General features: G+C 42.9%; 1 protein-coding gene across 2 annotated transcripts in view; it reads right to left on the bottom strand.

Moving 5' to 3' along the window:
* HPSE2 (heparanase 2 (inactive)) overlaps positions 1–17,376 on the bottom strand; it is a 1,995,135-nt gene extending 1,977,759 nt beyond the window's left edge. For both annotated transcript variants that reach the window (XM_085615005.1, XM_085615004.1), the window contains exons 1-2: positions 17,024–17,376; positions 15,171–15,328 (exon numbers count right to left, since the gene is read on the bottom strand). In XM_085615005.1, coding sequence (XP_085471131.1) covers positions 15,171–15,328; positions 17,024–17,283 — 418 coding nt within the window. In that variant the 5' untranslated portion in view covers positions 17,284–17,376. The remainder of the gene's footprint in view (positions 1–15,170; positions 15,329–17,023) is intronic.
* Between the last annotated feature and the right edge of the window lie 1,249 nt (positions 17,377–18,625).

Raw genomic sequence — 18,625 nt, 5'->3', positions numbered from 1 at the left:
ACTGGCCTCCCCCAGTTCATCTGCCCAGTCCTGTGAAAGTTGAGCCTGAGCGGCCATAGGATCCTCTGATCCCTCCCATTCACCCCCATCATCCGATTCCTGGTATGCAGGAGGAAGGATCGGAGCCGGGCGATAGACAAAATGTGTCTCCAGCGGCGCCGAACGCGGAGTCCATCGACGCCGTAACGGCGCCGGGCCCGGATCGGGGCTGAACCGGGGCTCGACGTCGAGCGGAGTCGGCGTCGGAGGTGGTACCGGTGTCGACGCCGGCGGAGGAGGCGTGATGAGGTCGACCGGCGTCGGCGGGGACTCGGGAACGGGTCCCTCGGGCGCTTGCAGCGTCGAGGCCAGAGCCATCGACGGCGCCGGGGCCGGAGCCGTCGGCAGGCAAGGTTGCCCAGTCGGGTCCGCGGGGCCCGAAGGCACGCCAGCGGGCGTCCACGGCGGAGCCAGGTTCCTCATGGCCGAGAGGAAGGCACTGACTTCCGTCGGCGTCGCGTCAGTCCCAGGGACCGGTGGGTATGGGGACTTGCGCGGCGCCTGCGGCTCCGCCGGAGCCGCGGAGGTGGAACCACCCTGACCCTCGGCCGAGTCGCGCGACCGGCGAGGGGAGTCCGAAGAGCGGTGTCGCCTCTTGGACTTCTTGGAGTGCTTCGACTTACCCGAAGACTTGGATCCCGACGACCGATGATGACGTCGGCTGCGGCTCCGCGACCGATCCTTGGACCTCCTCCTGGACCGGGATCGAGAGGGGCGCAGAGCCGAGTGGCGAATCTCGAGAAGCTTACGGGACCGCTCCCGTCTAGCCTTCGAGGTCAGGGCCTTGCAGTCCGAACACGACTCCGCGTCGTGGTCGAGGCCCAAGCAGTAAAGGCACCGGCGGTGATGGTCCGTAACCGACTTCAAGCGGCTACAGTCAGCACAGGCTTTAAAACCAGGCATCCTACTGGCACCGGAGTCGAGACAAGATCAAAAAGGATCGAAAAAGTTAGTCAAAAAATGACTAAAGGGGTAGCTCTCCCGGATCTGCGCTTACTGGCGCGGAAAAAAGAAGAACTGACGTCAGCGCGCGAGGGCGGCGTCTAAGTACTCCGACGACGTCATTCCGGCGCACGACACCGACGACGGACGCGGAGCCGCAGACGACGCCTAGCGACGTGCAAGGGGTATTGCTGACGAAAAATCTTCCGGATCCAGTCTGACGCCTGGGGATATACTAAGGTGAGGAATCTAACTAACGTGTTTCTTTCAGATATGTTGGTTAGTGGATTTGATGTCTAGTTGGCTGCCAATCCCATAATATGTAAAGTTAACAGTAATCAAAATGTATGTACAATATGTAAAAAGTGGATGTGTTTGAATTTTTTGATTCATGTTGGGTGAAAGTGTAATAAATATGGCCTAAAATTGTTTATTGTCTACTGTAAATACTGAGTGGTCTCAGCACTTTCTTGTACATGCATACTATTTTCTGTATGACTGCCCTCTCTCGGGCTTACCTCACCCAGATTTTACGTGCAGTCCCCCAGCTGTTGTTGTGTGCCGTAGGGCAAGCCATTACTGCACTGCAGGATGAAACTAGGATGTTGGAGCATACAAATTAGATACACGGTTTATGGGATCACTTGGGCATAAAAAATATTTTAATGACACTGGAGCAGTGAAGCAAGCTATTTGGAAGCTATATTTTTGACTTTCTGTCAGACCAGTTTAGGGAATTAACTTGCCAAGGTATTTTAGAGCACTACAGAATACATAAAAGGGCAACAGCACAGGAGGCCACTATCTGCAGCACGGAGTGAATGCATGGGGGCACTGTTTGTGGGGAATGGAGATGCAAAGGGGCTCCCTTCTTTCCCTTGCTGGACAACTAACATTTGTTTTTTAATGAAAAATATACATCCTCGTTAGATATAAATTCTTGTTTATGCTTTCTCAGTAAATTCATAAACCACTCTACGGCTGATACACACTCATAAACATTTGGCAAAACGTTACAGTGCAATTCAGCTAAACAAAGCCGATAAAACATCTCAGTAAGCCTCGGTGTGAAGCACAATCATGATCAAGAGTATAAAGATAAAATGCTAATACATAATTCTACACATAAAAAATACTATAAAGATAACAGTGCAAAATACAAAATTGTAGTTTATCATTTAAATCCCTCCGTGATCCAGCCAGGTCCCAATTCCATACTTTAAATGGATTTTCACCTTCTTAATGATATCAACGTTGCCGTGCTAAGTAAATTGTAAATGGCTAACCAGGTAAAAGGCAACCAATTTTCGGCTAAGAGTTTGCCTTTATAAGCCTAGGTGCCCCATATCTTGTAATATATGGATAATGTATTTATGCCAGCATGGTACCAAAATTCCAGCTCACTGATCTTCATCATTTTGGTCTTCCATTGCGAAAGAGGGGGCAATAGGGTGGCTTCCAATGCTGGGTGATTAAACAATGATCTATAATAATAGAGATTAAAATAAAAGTTATGAAATTTGTGCTCAATGACGTGGCCTGGGCTATATGTATCAAGGGTAACAACGCGATGGTGGATGTAGGCATAATTGTTGTGCAACCTCTGAAACTGACTGCCAGAAACGAACGAACCATGGGCAAAGCATAATAGGTACAACCTTTGTCAAAGATATCAAAGCAATTGGATTAAGAATATTAAATGGGAGACTCCCTCAAGACTCACCACCAGCATGGACATATCACTCACAAACCCACAAATCAAGAATTGATTATACAATGGTATCATTAAATATTTTTAGCAATATAACCTCTTTCCATATTGAGGTGTTTGAAAGTGATCATTGTCAGCAAACACTTACTACAAATCTATCCTGTATAAAACATCAAAAATATTTAACCGGACCGGGAGAGGCGGGAACTATCAATTACAGGAGACTTATTTGGAAAGCACACACTAAAGACGATACAAACAAATTGGCCCAAAAATTGGTTAAAGATTGTTTCGAAGAAATTTTTTTATCTGTCATTGAACAATGGGTATACTTCATACAAAAATTAATTAAAACTTATGAGCGTGCACCCAAGCTTAAGAAAAATCAAAAGAAGGAAGCTGGAAAAGGAAATAAAATTAACTTATCCTATTTAATTCAGACTATGAAAAGGTCTCGCAATAAAATAAGGAGACAGATAAAAAAATCCCCAAATGACATGGAATTGCCTACTAAATTAAAAAATCTGCAGAAGCTAATCTGGAATGAAAGGTACCAGGTAAAGCATGATCTCTGGGCTAAGGTTCTCCACGCTACCAATCAAACGAACTCTAGGGAATTCTGGAAAATGATAAATGGTTTAGGACGACTGAACAAAACAGCAGTATCATCAACGTTGAGTGGAAATGATTGGATTAGTTATCTGACAATACATCTAAACTCCGATAGTGAAACAATACATCTGATCTGTCAAGGGAATACGATTGAGGCGACAAGAAATGATCTGGCTCACGAAATGGATATTTCAAATAATCACTTATGTAAACTAATACGAAACAAAAAGATGGTGCACTAGGTCCTAATTGAATACCATTTGCACTTTTTAAAGAAGACCCTGATCTATGATCAGACTATCTTACAATAGTGTTTAAAGAAATTGTCAGGACATCGACCATACCTGAATCATGGAGGGGATCATTAATATCGCCAATTTATAAAAAAGGAAACTGGGCCCAGCCTGAAAATTACAGATTAATCACTCTTCAGGACACAGATGCCAAGTTATTTGCAGGAGTTTTATTATCAAGTCTATCGGCATGGGCAAAGGAGAAACAGATAATTCCGCCCAACCAAACAGGATTTATCAAAGGAATGGGTACCACAACAAATATACTAGTTCTATCAATGCTAATGGATAAATGTATTTTAATGAAACAACCCCTGTATCTGTGCTTTGTGGATTTCAGATCGGCTATTGATTGTGTACACAGATGACTTTTCTGGCAAAAATTGTAGGGACAAGGTATCCCAGTTTCCCTTTTAACATCAATCCAACTCCTCTATTCTGATACTTGGGTCAGAGTTCGGATGGGAGACGGCTCAACGCTAACGAAGGAAATTCCAACCTCGACTGGTTTAAAACAAGGGTGTGTATCGGCCCCACTCCTTTTTAACCTTTTTTTAGCAGACCTAATGGTCGCACTAAACAAACTGAATGAACACCCTCCGAAATTGGCTAATACTCAGATATCAAATCTACTATACGCAGACGATGTCATTTAACTTAGTCAAAGAAAAGTGGGTCTGCAACGTCTGATAAACAGGATATCATTGTTCTCAAAAGAAAATGGAATGATTATAAATGAAACAAAGACAAAAATCATGGAGGTTAATAAAACTTCAAGGTCAAAATACAAGCATGAATGGTTCCTTGACAATAAGCAATTAGAACAAGTAGAATCCTATAATATACTTGGGGGTATTATTTGACAATAAAGGATCTTTTCTCCCACATAAGACTGATATGCAAAGGAATGCAAATACCTTGATAGCTGCATGCAAAATCTTGCAGAAAACGCTAGGAGAGCTGAATTACCGACCGTTTTTAAAAGTAATATCGGCAAAACTATTGCCAACTTACCAAATAGTAGCAAAGCGCTGTGCGGGAAAGACTCTGAGACCATCAATAATGCAGTGACAAAAACTTTTAAAACCCTCTTTTATCTTCCTCTCAATGCATCTCCGGCGCACATAAGATTGGAATTTGAATTAACTAACCAATTATTAGCACGAAAAGGCTAATCTTTAAAAGTATGGAACAGAATAAAAAATTATAACGTAAATCAAATGTCCCAACTATTATGGCAGGAAATAAATGCTAATAGTAAATCATACGCCTGGAAATATTTACATGCTGCTCTTGATGAATACTCAGCAACTCCTATTTGGTATACCTCAATAACTACACAATCATTCAAAAAATCTATTAATAAGATAACAAATCATCTATCGCTGTTTATGGATAAAGACTCTTTTGTAAAAAGGAAACATGCCTGGCCACTAATGAATGGTTTCACAAAGGTGAACGCACAACAATACCTGGAAACCCCATGGTCACTGAAGCACTAGCGAATTTTCATAAAAGCTCGTTTTGTTGCATTTCCTGGCTTATGCCATCTTATGCCGTGGTTAAGAAGAGAGGAACTGTCACATTGTCGTTTATGCAAAATAGGAGAGGAAAACATTATCCACTTGCCTTGTGTATACCCAGAACTGAAAACTTAAAGAAAAACTATTCTTAAGGGGCATTTTAACGCACGAGGAGTTTGGAATTGCAGGCAAGCTTTGATAAAATGCTTACATTCTGACGATAGAACATTGAACCCAGCTTTTGTAAAGTTTCTAATAAATACTGGATTAAAATTAAACCAGCAGAACTAAACTGAAATGTACTGTATGATGCATTATAATATGTAAATAGTATTATGAAATTGATATTGTCAAATGTGATCTATTTTTATTCATGTTTTTTACCACTTATTAGTTTTTACTTCTGGAACGCTTGTCATTACATTGTAAGATTTTAATTAATCAAACAATAAAGAATGAAATGAAAAATGACTGCCAGAAAGATCTCTATCCAAAAGACGGACAATCAATCAATCAATCAAACATTTATAGAGTGTGGCAACTCACCCGTGAGGGTCTCGAGGTGCTGGAAATGTTGGCTGCTGCATGGTGGGTTGCTCTTTCAAACATCCAGGTATTGAATTATTTCCTGAATTGCTGGAGTGATGGTGCAGTCCTAAGGTGCAGGGGAAGGTTGTTCCCTGCCTTGACTGCCAGGTACAGGAAGGAGGGTCCCCCGCTGTTGGTTCCGTGGATCAATGGGGTATCTGTGAGGAAGTTGAAAGCAAGTCAAATGTGTCTAAATGGTTGGTGGAAGGTCAGGCATTTCATTTGTTGATGTATGCAGGTCCTTCATTTTCCAAGACCTTGTAAGTGTAGGTCAGCATCTTGAACTGGCATCTCTTCTGGATTGGGAGCCAGTGTAGCTTCTTGGGGTGAAGTGTGATAGGGTCCTTCTGGGGAGGTCGTGGATGAGTTTTGCCTCTGAGTTTTGTATTGTCTGGAGTCTCTTCAGGATGTGTGCAGTGATTCCTACATAGAGAGTGTTTTCATAATCCAGTCTGCTGGTGATGAGGGCCAGCCTGACGGTGGTTCTGGTGTTCACTGGGAGACACCTGAAGATCTTTCGGAGCATGTGAAGGGTGTAGAAGCAGGCTGATGAGCCTGCGTTGGCTTCTTTCTTCATAGATAGCTTGCTGTCCAGGATGATGCCGAGGTTGCGGGCGTGGTCTGTTGGGACGGGCGTGGGCTGATTTCCATGGGCCAGCATGCGTCGTTCCATGGTGAGGTGTTGTTCCCAAAGATAAGGACATATGTCTTGTCAATGTTGAGTTTGAGACAGTTGTTCTCCATCCAGTCAGTGACGTTCCTCAAGCATCTGTGGAAGTTGGCTCTGGTGGTGGAGGGGTCTTCGGACAGTGAGAGGATGAGCTGGGTGTCATCAGCATATGAGATGATGTTGAGTCTGTCTGATCTCTCGGTGTCAGCATGGGGGGTCATGTAGGTTTTGAAGAAGGTGGGGCTAAGAGGCAATCCTTGGGAGACTCCACAGATGATCTACTTGGGCTCTGAAGTGAACAGTGGGTGAGGGATCCCCAGGGTGCTACCTGTGAGGTATGAGGCAATCTATTTGAAGTCTTCTCCCTGGATCCCGATGTGGTGGAGTCTGTTGATCAGGATGTGATGGGAGATTGTGACAAACACGGCTGACAGGTCCAGGAGGATGAGGGATGCCATTTCTCCATGGTCCAGGAGAGCCCTGATGTTGTCTGTGGCTGCAATCAGTGCTCTCTCTGTGCTGTAGTTGGCTCAAATTCCAGATTGGGAGGGATCCAGGAGCACTGCACTGCAAATGAAGAAACCATATGCGCCTGATCACCTCTTTGCCCTCATTAGGGACATTTTTTTGCTGCTTGTATTATGATATCTTTTATTCAATCTATTTGGGGAGTAACATAGCATCCAACCATCATAGAAAGCAATCCTATGAAAATGAGCCCCTCTCAAAGAAGTGTACCACAAAATTACAAAATTTAAGCCAAACTTTGTTATCTAATAATACACCCATTTGACTCTCCCGTTTAGAACAAATATCTGTTATCGCCAAGTTATCTTCCTTTTTTTATTCCAAGCTGCAAATTCTAAGAAAGTGATATTGATTACAAGGGAAAAAATCTGTAATTCTTACAAGGTCAGCTGTAAAGAACATTTCAGGTGTCAACAATTTATTTGAAACGGGAAAGATTTGTTTCAATGGAAATATGTAAAAAGATCAAAGAGAATTGTCGATGAACTAAAATTCAGAAAAACGCTTTTCCCGAGTAACTGTTAAAAATTCAGCTATTCTAGTGATTCTTAATTTCTGTCATTTTCTTATTACACCATTCGATAAGCAGGGGGAAAGAGGGTTCCAGTTCTTGAGAGGTGTTTCAGCATGTGTCATGGGGATCTAATATTGAAGAAAGAAATGTGGCCTACAGGCCCATATACATTGCAAAGATTGATATGGAACTTTTTTTTAGGTACATTGGGTTCCTTGATTTCCCAAGATAAACTATTTATTTCCAAACTTTTTAACATCACTAAAATTAAGGAATCGTCAAATTGAGATGTAAGCCCTGCAAATCGCTGTATATGTAAAATTTGGGAAGCTGTACAATGCAGTTTAAACCTGGGCATTCCTAATCCACCTTTTCTTTTAACAGCAGCAAAAAATGCATTGTAAGACAAGATTTTCTAGTTCCAGGCAAAAGATACAAGAATGTGTTCCAAATATGAAAAAAAATGTAATCTAGTTTACACACAACAGACCAAAAAATCTTGGCAGAATACAAATGTTAATCAAAGCTTTCCAAATGGACAGTAGTATTTCAGGTTTGTCTAATAGGGGTCTATAATTCAGTGTATACGGGTCCACTATTTGATCTGAACAATAAACTCTGAGATATATTTTTGGCTCCATATTATAATTTGACTTTCATTTCGGAGGTAGGATATCTGGGGAGCTATTAAATACTAGTGTTTCCCTCCCGGACTCATTACTTTGGCAGCCCCCGAAAGCAGAGTATCTTTTTTATAGCTTCAGGGCCATTTGACAATTGCCAGTCTCTGGTGAGAGGAATATAGCAACATCATGCCAACACAATTTAATTTTGGTCCCACTAAACTGTGGAGGAAACATCAAAGGGTGAATATGAAAAAATTGGGCTACGGGTTTTACAAAAAGGGCGAAAAGAGTGGCAAACTTGTCTTGTTCCTCTGCTTGGACAGGCCATCCCTGCACTGCTACTATTGATAATCACTTGAGCAGATGTGTCCAGATAAAACATGGCGATTGACCTTGTGAGCTGGGTAGGGAACTGAATTGCATCCAATATTTTAAACAAGAAACTCCAGCTCTTTCTCCGCATCAAGCCTAATTTAGCTGCCTGAATGTTGTCTGCAATGATGATATCTCTAGCTTCTGCAAAAAAACGGGTATTAGGACTTGAGCTTCTTCCACAAATCAAACCATTTGGTCCTGATACATAAGCTTTTGTATGATTGTATGTATTATATTTGCTAAAATGGTAGTAAAGATTTTATAATCCGAATTTAGAAGTGTTATAGATCAACATGATGCTGGCTCCATTTCCAGCTTCCTTCTTTTTTTAAACATGTTTTATTAACACTCCTTTTTTAAAGGAGGAAATCATCATTCCACCTGGTAGAACAGAATGTCAAAAAGCATATGTAGGGTTTTTTAATGTCCCTAGCATAAGGAGAGCGAGGAGGGTGATTGTCGCCGGTGGGGGACTGGGTATCGCGACACAGGCGACTCCAGCTGCGGGCCTCAGCCTCCCCAGAGGCTGGCAGATAGCATAAGCTTTATAAAAAAACTTCTCTAAAACTATTTTCCTCTGGAGATTTCGAATAGGGGAGGTGTTTGATCGCCTTGGTTATTTCATCCATGGTTAACGGAGCAACTGGAGAGTCTAATATCTCGAGGCTCGGACTAGCAAAATTAATCTCATCTAAAAACATATCTAATTCTGGAGGAGCAGGTTGCTTGATAACCTCATCATAAAGTCAGGAATAGGGGTGTAAAAAAATGTGAATTTCACTGCCTTCTCTAGTCATTTTATTAGCTTCAGGATCTCTGAACTCAGTAATTAAATTATGATTTTGTCTCTCCTAACATGTCCAGGCCACAAAACGGCTGACCTGTTCACACTCCTCATACACCTTATTATTAATTGGATTTTTAATCACAATCTCTTTTTCCTTAAGAAAATCGTTTGATGCATACCTCTTTTTCTGCCAATTTCTAAATACCACTATAGGGTTATTTTGATTTACGTCTTCCAGTGTTTTACCTGTGGTTGATGAAATGGTGTAAAGCTCTGCCCTTTTCCTCCACTTACGATATGTAAGTAAGAGAGAAACAAACACCTCTCAACATTGTTTGAAGTAGGACTGGGTGGAGTTCGCAGAGTTCCACCATGTGGACCTCTGCGAAGTGACCCAAAAACTGGGACGCGCTATGTGCACATCCGCAAGTGGCGGAGTGGGATACGTCGTGAAGTTCCTGCTGATTTTTTGTGCCAGGTGCTTGTCCCATTCTGTAAAATCAGCGCGAACAGCACCACCTGCAGCGCAGGAGGGTGCCGCTTCTTTCTGCCGCTTGAGTAGATGTTCTACTCAAGCTGCAGATTACTCAAATCGAACTCAAGGTTTCTCAACGCAAGCGGTAGCGACTATCTGCGACTGCGCGCGTTGAGAAATCTCGCACGGAGGTGGAGTGGAGTAAGATTTTCCTCACTTACCGACCTAACGTTGGTGAGGGCACGTGAGGAAAAATCTCAACACTGCAGAGTTTTTGGGATCTCCACGCACTACGTGGAGCACAGAGTGGGAAAAACTTCGCAAACTCCACGAGCAGAACAAAATTTGTCACCAGGCCTAGTTTAAAGGCATCCCGACTACTGCGATAACCATAGTAATAGTATTAACAATGAAAACATATTGTATTTCGGTCTCCACGTCAGTTTACAGCCACACATCGATATGTTTAGAGTGCAGAAGCCACTCACTAGTGGACTAGGGGTGGGGGCAGGTCGGCAGTTTTGTTAAAAGTTCATTGATGAAGGGTAACATTTCTCCACCGGCCTGTGAATTTAAGTGGGAATTAAAGCACAATCCTCATCAATAAAACACTGATCAAACTATTAGGTTAAAAAGCTTTGTGTGTAAAAAAGGTAGACGCTTTTCCAAAGTAGACTACATAATTAACTATGTTGTCTGTATAGTGCCAAAATCTGGATGTTTGTCCACATAAAGCACTTGCCCTATCATCACAACCCAAAGCCTGCTTGCCCCGATTCGGAACAGATCCATCTCCATCTCCTTGCCATTACTCTGCAGATTTTTGTAGGAACAATATGGGTATGATGTTTGACCTCCGTTGTCGGATTGAGCGAAATCGAGAAAGGCAATCCTTGAAATACATTGGTGCTTAACCAAATGTAGCCTTATGAGATAATTTTAAAACTTTCCACTTTACCATTTTCACTACAGGAAGACAGATCATGGTCCTCCAAGCATGTTAGGCATATTCCATAGGAGCAATATTAGCCACTGTGCTAACTACGGATATATGGAAAACCTATAACTTGCTAATATTCAGCATCCGTTTCCCTACTCTTACCCCATAGAGATAGACAAACATGACTTCTCTCCCCGTCTACTCCATGCCCCTGCTTCACACTCACTAAACTTAGAATGTAGGTAAACAACAGGAGTTAATATCACCAGTCTAAGACATGTTTTAGGAAGAGACAATCGCAGCATTCCAAACAATTGATGCTCACTGAGGCAGGTATACATAACATCCATGCTGGAGCATTTTGTTTGATAAATTAGCTAGAATTCCAAACAAATTATACAAAAAGTGAAGGATGAACTTTAAACTAAAGAGTATCTCTGTCAATATCAGTGGTGCAGCATAAAAAATAAACAAACAGGTTATTGTAGGAAAAGATGTTAATATGTATGAGAAAAGAAACACTAGCCCATATATGTCTCTCAGTATTGTTGAGCTGCAAATGGACCTTAAATGAGACAATTGCAGCAGGGCCCCACCCAGAAAGGATAGTGACATGTGTTCTTTCATATTCGAATTCCTCATCAGCAGCCAGACCCTCTAAAACTAACTGTGTTTTTGATGGCCCCTGGCTGCCCTTGTCTTCACAGTAATTACAGACCTGGTGTCCCTTTGAAACTGCGGTAACCAAGGATAAGCACGACGGTTGTCTCCGACCCACTCAACCCTGTGATATGCATGGGGCCAACCTGTACAAAAGCATTTCCACAAACTGATTGGCAAAAATTGAATTTATATGTTTTCACATGTTAGAGCAAAACTGGCAGCGTGCATTCTCGCACATCTATGTAATTAGCCCTAGCAAAATGTGCATCATTTGTTATATCCGTGTGATATTAGAAGCACAATTAATTTTATTGCAGGAATTCGCAGTGGTACACATGCATATTGAACAGATGGAATATGATTTAAATGCTGAGAGTTTAGTCATTTACTCTTGTAAGGACAGAACAACTCTAAACCTAACCTATTTTATTGTACACTTTTGTGAGAAGTGACACATATTTTCACTAAACTTTGGTTGTACAAGCTTTTGTCCCGTTCATGCCCTGCGTGGTATGCTCTGGAAATTCATGTTTGTTTTGTCAAACCCCTTAGGGGAGATAAGATTGTCCATGCTGTTCTGCTTCGAACTGGTCTTAAAAGAAGTCATTGTTAATTTCAGTTAATGCGCTGTAGGTTGAGCCCCTAGAAACGTTTAACTCATTAGGTTTTATGAACACCACTCAACTCATTTGAAGCATGCAATTTGAGAAGACAGTTTTAGCAAGAGGTGTGATTTTCTGCTGAGAAATGTCCTCAGTACAATGGCACAGTTTGGGTGGGTGTTACTGTTATTTAGAATTTGCTTTGTAGCCTTAACACTTTAGATTAGTTAAGGACGACCCCCTTGAAGCTCTGATTCATATGGGCTTTGAAACATTACCGTAAACGTCTTTCGGCTGCTTCTAATAAAGAGAATGTGAAGATTCACCGTGATTCTCATAGTCACATCTACTAACCGGGCCATTACTGGAATGGCAACAATAAACGGAGTGGTATACACCGCTGAGTTTGTTTCAATGTTTAATCAGACGAGAAACTGGCGCCCACACACCTAGAATATCCTGACACGCACCCACAGAAAGCAATTTCTAATCCCAACAAGCAGATCAATAGTTGTATTTATTCGAGTGTGAAAGTCCGGTGCCGCCTACAATACTATTATACTTATTTCAAAGAAAAGAGGAAATATGTGTTGGAAGGGGTGTTCCTCCAGCACAGAATGTGGTCAGTCAAGCAGTGTTACTTCAGAGCAGCTCAAAATCTGTGCTTTTGAAACAGGGCACCTTTACTGTGTATCAACCACGGTGGAGAAAGTTTGTGGAGATGAATCACAGCCCAAGTACTGCTCCCTGTAACCACAAATACTCCATACTCTGCCCTAAAGTGTAACAAGTCGTGAAAATATGAAATATGAACCTCAAGTGAAGAACAAGGATTCATTTCAAATAAAACGTAGTGTGTGGTGCGTACACTCTAAATTCCTATTCAGAATAAATAGCCACGCATACTGTGTTGTAAGAATATTTCAAATACATAAAATTACACTACAGAAATCCTAAATTGCTCAAGCGTGATGCACAGCAAAAAAAACTGAAACATGCTCTGTTCAATATTTTCTTCACACTTCAGCGTAACCTACTTTACTAAATGTAATACGTTCTTAAAAGATTGATAATAATTGGGGACTGTGAAGTATCCATCAACATACAGTGTAGACCTTAATGACTCAACAAGAGACAGACAGTCGACAGCACTAACTGGTTGCATGAGCTATCTGTAAGCCCTTGTCAAAATATAAAATGGAGGAATTCCAGTGCCATAAATAAATACGTAGCTGTAAAGTATTAATATTTTACCTTTTGCTTGCCCAACATAAATAAAACAGGTGAGATGCAGCTGGTTAGCATCATAAATCACAAGGGTCTCTTTTCAGAATGCATTCTTTGTTTCAGTAAAGGGTCAGATCTGTCATTATAGCTTATTCCATGCGCTGCGCTCAAGCTCTCCGCACAAAGCCTTGTATTACATCGAGTGAGTTCAAACAAGCTGTGCATGCCGCTTCAGGTAGCTCGTCTGTGACGTTCACCGCAACGACCTGAGAGGGCCAGAAAGCTATGTCCTAACAACGTTTTTGCATCACCATGCCCTTGAGGTGATTGGTAAAGAAATAGTGATGGATGCAAAAAGTGCTGCGATGTGTTCGGTTCTTGCAACTTCGTCACAATAAAGAGTGCTGGGATGACAGACACAATGTCGGCTATTGCTGTCCAAAATTAAACTTCATCACATTAGAGACGGTGATTTAGAAACTTAGTGGAACACGCCTTACCGCGCCCCCGCCCCACCTTTAATTCGACAAGAACAGTAGAATAAAGAGTGCTGGGATGACAGACACAATGTCGACTATTGCTGTCCAAAATTAAACTTCATCACATTAGAGACGGTGATTTAGAAACTAAGTGGAACACGCCTTTACCGTGCCCCCGCCCCCACCTTTAATTCGACAAGAACAGTAGACTAAAAGCTTGTTCTTCCGCGTCCTTTGCTTGTGCGAAAATTCAAAAGTAAAACGAAATCGCCGCGGCTGCACTTTATGCTGCTAACCGCTGGTGCCCTCTGCAGTTGCTAGTTTTAATGTGCTTAGACATGTGTAGAATCTATTAAATGTAACCCGAAGCAAATTTAAAACAATCACTGGTTTGGGATGAGAACAGAGTGATTCCATTCTCATTTATGTGGGACTGGAGCACTAAGGTTATATGTCCCGAGGGGTAGACCGAGATGTGGATGCCTCTAGACACAATCATCACACATAGCTCAGCCTTTTATATAGTTTTGAAATGTCTATTATTCTTGATCTGGTAGAAAGAGACTGGAGTCAACTGTGACTTTAATTAAAATGCTTCATTAAAAAGTAGACAACATTAGCTTTATAACTGTGATTAATAGTACAGAGCTGTATCTAGTTAAAAGAAGCCACAGGCACATTTTCACAACCATTCACGTGCGTAAAATGCAATGCAAATATAGCTCGAACAATGCGATACATATTTTTCACATTGATCAAGATCCGCTGCCTCGGGTTTGCAAATTTTACACCTGCCCAATACTTAGCTCACGTGTCATTCACCAGTAAACAACTGAAGTGGCCTCTGGGCTTATGGCACAGTTGGAAGCATGCACCGTATCCATTCCGCTGTCGCTGGAATCATGGTAATTGCTTTGCGGCACACCAAAGGTAATAAACGAAATGTCAACACTTTAGACAATGACCAGAGATCAGAAAAAAAACTGCGACGTATTATTGGGAACTGCGACTAGAAAACAGACAGCAGGCCCGGCGTTCAGGTCTTCTGTATCGCTATAGTCATTATAGGAATCCGCCCCGGCCCTGATCTATGAACACAGGTAATGTCATTTAAAGGCCAGTTTGTTAGGCGGTTATAGGCGTGTGGGTGAACAGCCCTTCCCTCCGTTGCCTAATCACTCCCACACTGAAACAAAAATCTCTCTTTTTTTAAACTTACAATCGGCCCCACGCTGTTTTTGATGAAATGTACACACTACAAGCATTCGATGTGGTTGCTTTGCTCGCCCGCCACTTGTATTTTGTGCATTCCTGTTTCTGTTTTATTCTCGTTTGACTGGCCCCTACATCTGATGTTAAAACTGACTTATAACACATATATAAGTTTGCAACTGATGGATGAGAGAAGATGTCTTTTTTTTCTAAGTACCTCAAAGTGGAAACACATAAACACACTCTCCGAGAGAGTGCGGTAAATAGCTGTATTTACAGTTATAGATACCAGGTCTACACGTGTTCTGCGCACAGCCCGTGACGAAATCACTGTCCAAATGGGTAGGTTGGAAGTAGGACTTACCGTCCTCGTAGTTCTTCAGGTAGTAATCTGGCCCTGGTCCACCTCGGCTCTTAGCTGGATTTTTCAGATTCTGGAATTGCAGGAAATCTGTCCTTGTCCCTCCGAATCTCAGGAAAGCAGGGGCCAACCCTCTGGCCAACGTCACCAGTCGCTTGGAACTACAGACAGCAGGGGAGGAAAGCGGGAGACTCGCGTTAGGACACCTTTTGTGACAGTCTGGTGTGTTTCATTTTTAGAGTGATGCAGTATTTAGTATTCTCTAGCAAGGACATGGCACTCATAAACCTTCGAAAAGACTTACATCGTCCAATAACAACTATCTCAACCATTCATTTAGACAACATTATACACTGACATGTTTGGGGCTGTTCGTCTGGGTACGATGTTTTCTGATTTCTGAGAAAGATTTGTGCAATGGTGTGAACAAGAACACGGGAATAAAGTGGTTGTTTCGGGCGTTCGGCGTGCTTTAAATGTATATGCCCTTGGAATAGTCGTGACTGCGGGACGCCACATAGCAGTTAACAGACAACCCGGTGAACTGGAAGATGGCTTCCTGGGCACACCACGAAGAAACCATGATAAGGTGACAAAGGAGCCTCGTAAAGTCGGAGCAACCACAAAACACGTACTTATTCAAACGATAACAGCTGAACTTGAAGTAAGAACCTTTTGACACAGCCGGCTCTCGTGGACTGTGCATCCAGCTCAAAATGTCTTGGTTGCTTTAAAGTGATCGCTTAAAGATGTCTCGAAGGTTAGTAACCTGCCATGAAGCGAGCATCAAGCTCGTCTGCTCTCCTGAGGGTTTGCGTTGCGCCGATCTCTGGTGTGTTCGGCACCTTTTCCACAGACGTCACGTGTTCGAATAATTGTTTTCTAGGAGAAGCACGCCAACCCTTCTGACAAGATGGTAAATAAAGCCTGATGGCAGAAAGTTATTGAAGCGGCGCTGTAATCGCGTGCTAATTGGACCCTCTGTAAACATCAGCACCCTGGCAGTATTCAGAGGTTTGTGCGCAGCTGACGCTGGGAGGGGAGGGTTGCGAATGAACAGCACTGGCCTCTCCGGGGCGCTACACCAAGACAGTTTAGGATCTCGGCGACCTCAAGTACTGCGTACAGCGCCGTACACCATCCCACTCAAGGAAGTCTGCACTGTGAAGGCACACATCAACATGTAATCTGCAGTTATCAGAGTTAGACTCTAACACTCACCACACTTCATGTCTATAAGTGTGCACGGAGTGCTGCGGGGCATAAGCCTGCAGCCAACGAGCTAGCATTTCAAAATCAATGGAATTTTATCTTGATATGACAGCGTGGCTCAAGCAAATGTCCCTTTCGACAGCTGCAAATTGCTATTTGTAGAGGTGAACACAAAGGAGTTGCTTTACGGATAGGAAGAGGACAATCTTGCTTCCGAAACAAACATTGGGGGGGGGGGGGGTATTACAAAGGCCCCTCCAAAAGCCATCAACCGAAGCACTGAACAGTTTCGGTTATTTTGGCGAGTTAATGAACAAACCGCTCTGTAAAATACCACCTTTTAAAGATAAAATCCTAGCTATTGGAGTCAAAGATCGTAGCTGACATGCACGCTCCTTTCCAGAGGAAGGGTTTGTTGCTCTGGATATATAAACAAAACATGCTCCAGTCAGAACTGATACGTTTCCGAAATGTTTTCCGCTTTGCAAACATGTGCATCTTAATGGAAAACATTTCCATTTTAAAGCAAACCACGCCAGAAACCCCTTGTGAATCAATTGAATAGATTCGCATCCCAGACGGACGCCGCAGTTCGCCGATGGAGAAAGGTCTGATTTTCTCAGTGCAATAACTCCGCGCCTTACCTTAGGAAATCCAGCCAGCCATCATGAATGATTGAGGGGTCCAGTTGGATGGACAAGAAGTTTTCATGGACCGTCCTGATCGGGCTCTTGGTGTTCACGTCCAGCAGGATGAGAGTCCTGCCCTTTACACCTTGAGGCTTCCCTGGGAAGTGAATCCTCCTTTCCCCTGCTCGGGACGCAAGGGTGTGAAAAGCCATCCAAGCAAGTATCGAAGCCAGCAGAGTCGAGAATCTGGGTGTGCAGCGGCCGAGCCCGGGCATGGTGTGCAGCGTCAACTCCCGAATTTAACACCCTGAAAGACGCGCTCGTCCTCGCCACAGTTGCTAAGTTATTGCCCTTGTCTGAGGTGATGCACTGTTGTGGTACTAGTGGACGGAGTTCACGCCCCAAGCCAGCCCCCTCGGCAATTTGTGCCAAAAGTCGCAATTACCCGCCCGACGCCGCCCCTTTAAGATGTCCTGTCGGCAGACAGTTTTCCTTATTAAAGGAGCAGTGGTTCTTTTAACCCGTCCGCTCATAGTACTTTTGACAGGTTGATGAAGTGGCATTTGTTTCACGCTCGTCTTACGGTCACCAGAGTGAAGACCTAAACTTCGGGCAGTGATGGTTCCGAAGCCAAAGGAACAGACGGCATTAAACTTACAAATGCAAACAGAGCCGTCCCCCTGCTGCCCTCATTTTGAACCGCGCACAGCAGAGTCAAACGCTCATATTTCTTAGCGCTTCATTTCTAAAAGAACTATTACCGGGCGCAACGTTTTACTCAGAAGGTTACGGTCTACGTTGTTAGAGGCCGGGGTGCAAAATACCGAGGCTCAGTAGGCTTGATTTCACCTCATGCCTCTTTATTGCCCCCACCAATCTCCCCCGCCTCTGTAAATGGCTCTTGCAGGTTCTTTTTCATCCCTGGTTTATCCTTTCGTCACAGCTTTTCCACCTTTCACTCTCCCTTTCTTTACCCATTTAGTGTTTCTCTTTTTATTGATCTGGGTCAAGGTCTGATGATGAAAAATAAGTCCAAAAATGACTTCTGGTGGGCCCCACCTGCAACCACCGTCCCTATTTAAGCACTGGGCGAAAACGACTGTCTTTTCACGTCCAGCGTAACAGAGTACCTCCAACATTAAGGGCACTGGGTGGTTTTCCAATAACATGGTCCTACTTCACGTTATGGGGTTTACTTTTCCCAACTGAGCCAAGACATGTAACTTTTTGGTAACTTGCCTCTATAATAAATGGCGATAGTCTCTATTATACATTGTTGAGATACTTGGATACCAAACTTGTTTTGATACTTGAATACAAAACGACGGTAATACTTTGTCAAGTATGTGATACGTGAAGGGTATTTAATGGATGTCGATAATAAACTACAGTCCGACCTGTCATATTTGTTGTCATCTTTAATGTTAAAAATAATATTTCTTAGTTCACCTTGGCAAGCCTCCGTTCTACCCAGATACAACCTTGTTTCTATCTAACACTTACAGTACCTGCCACTAGCGTACGCATGAAACCACCGTCTTTTGTTGATTTATTGAAATTTTTTTAGCACTGCCTTATGACCGGCAGTCACGTTGGAACCTGCTACACATTGGCAGT

The sequence above is a fragment of the Triturus cristatus genome, chromosome 1_2 (assembly GCF_964204655.1).
Source record: "Triturus cristatus chromosome 1_2, aTriCri1.1, whole genome shotgun sequence".
Taxonomy (NCBI): Eukaryota; Metazoa; Chordata; class Amphibia; order Caudata; family Salamandridae; genus Triturus; species Triturus cristatus.
Note: the sequence above shows the minus strand (reverse complement) of the source record. Positions and strands in the feature narration are given on the sequence as shown.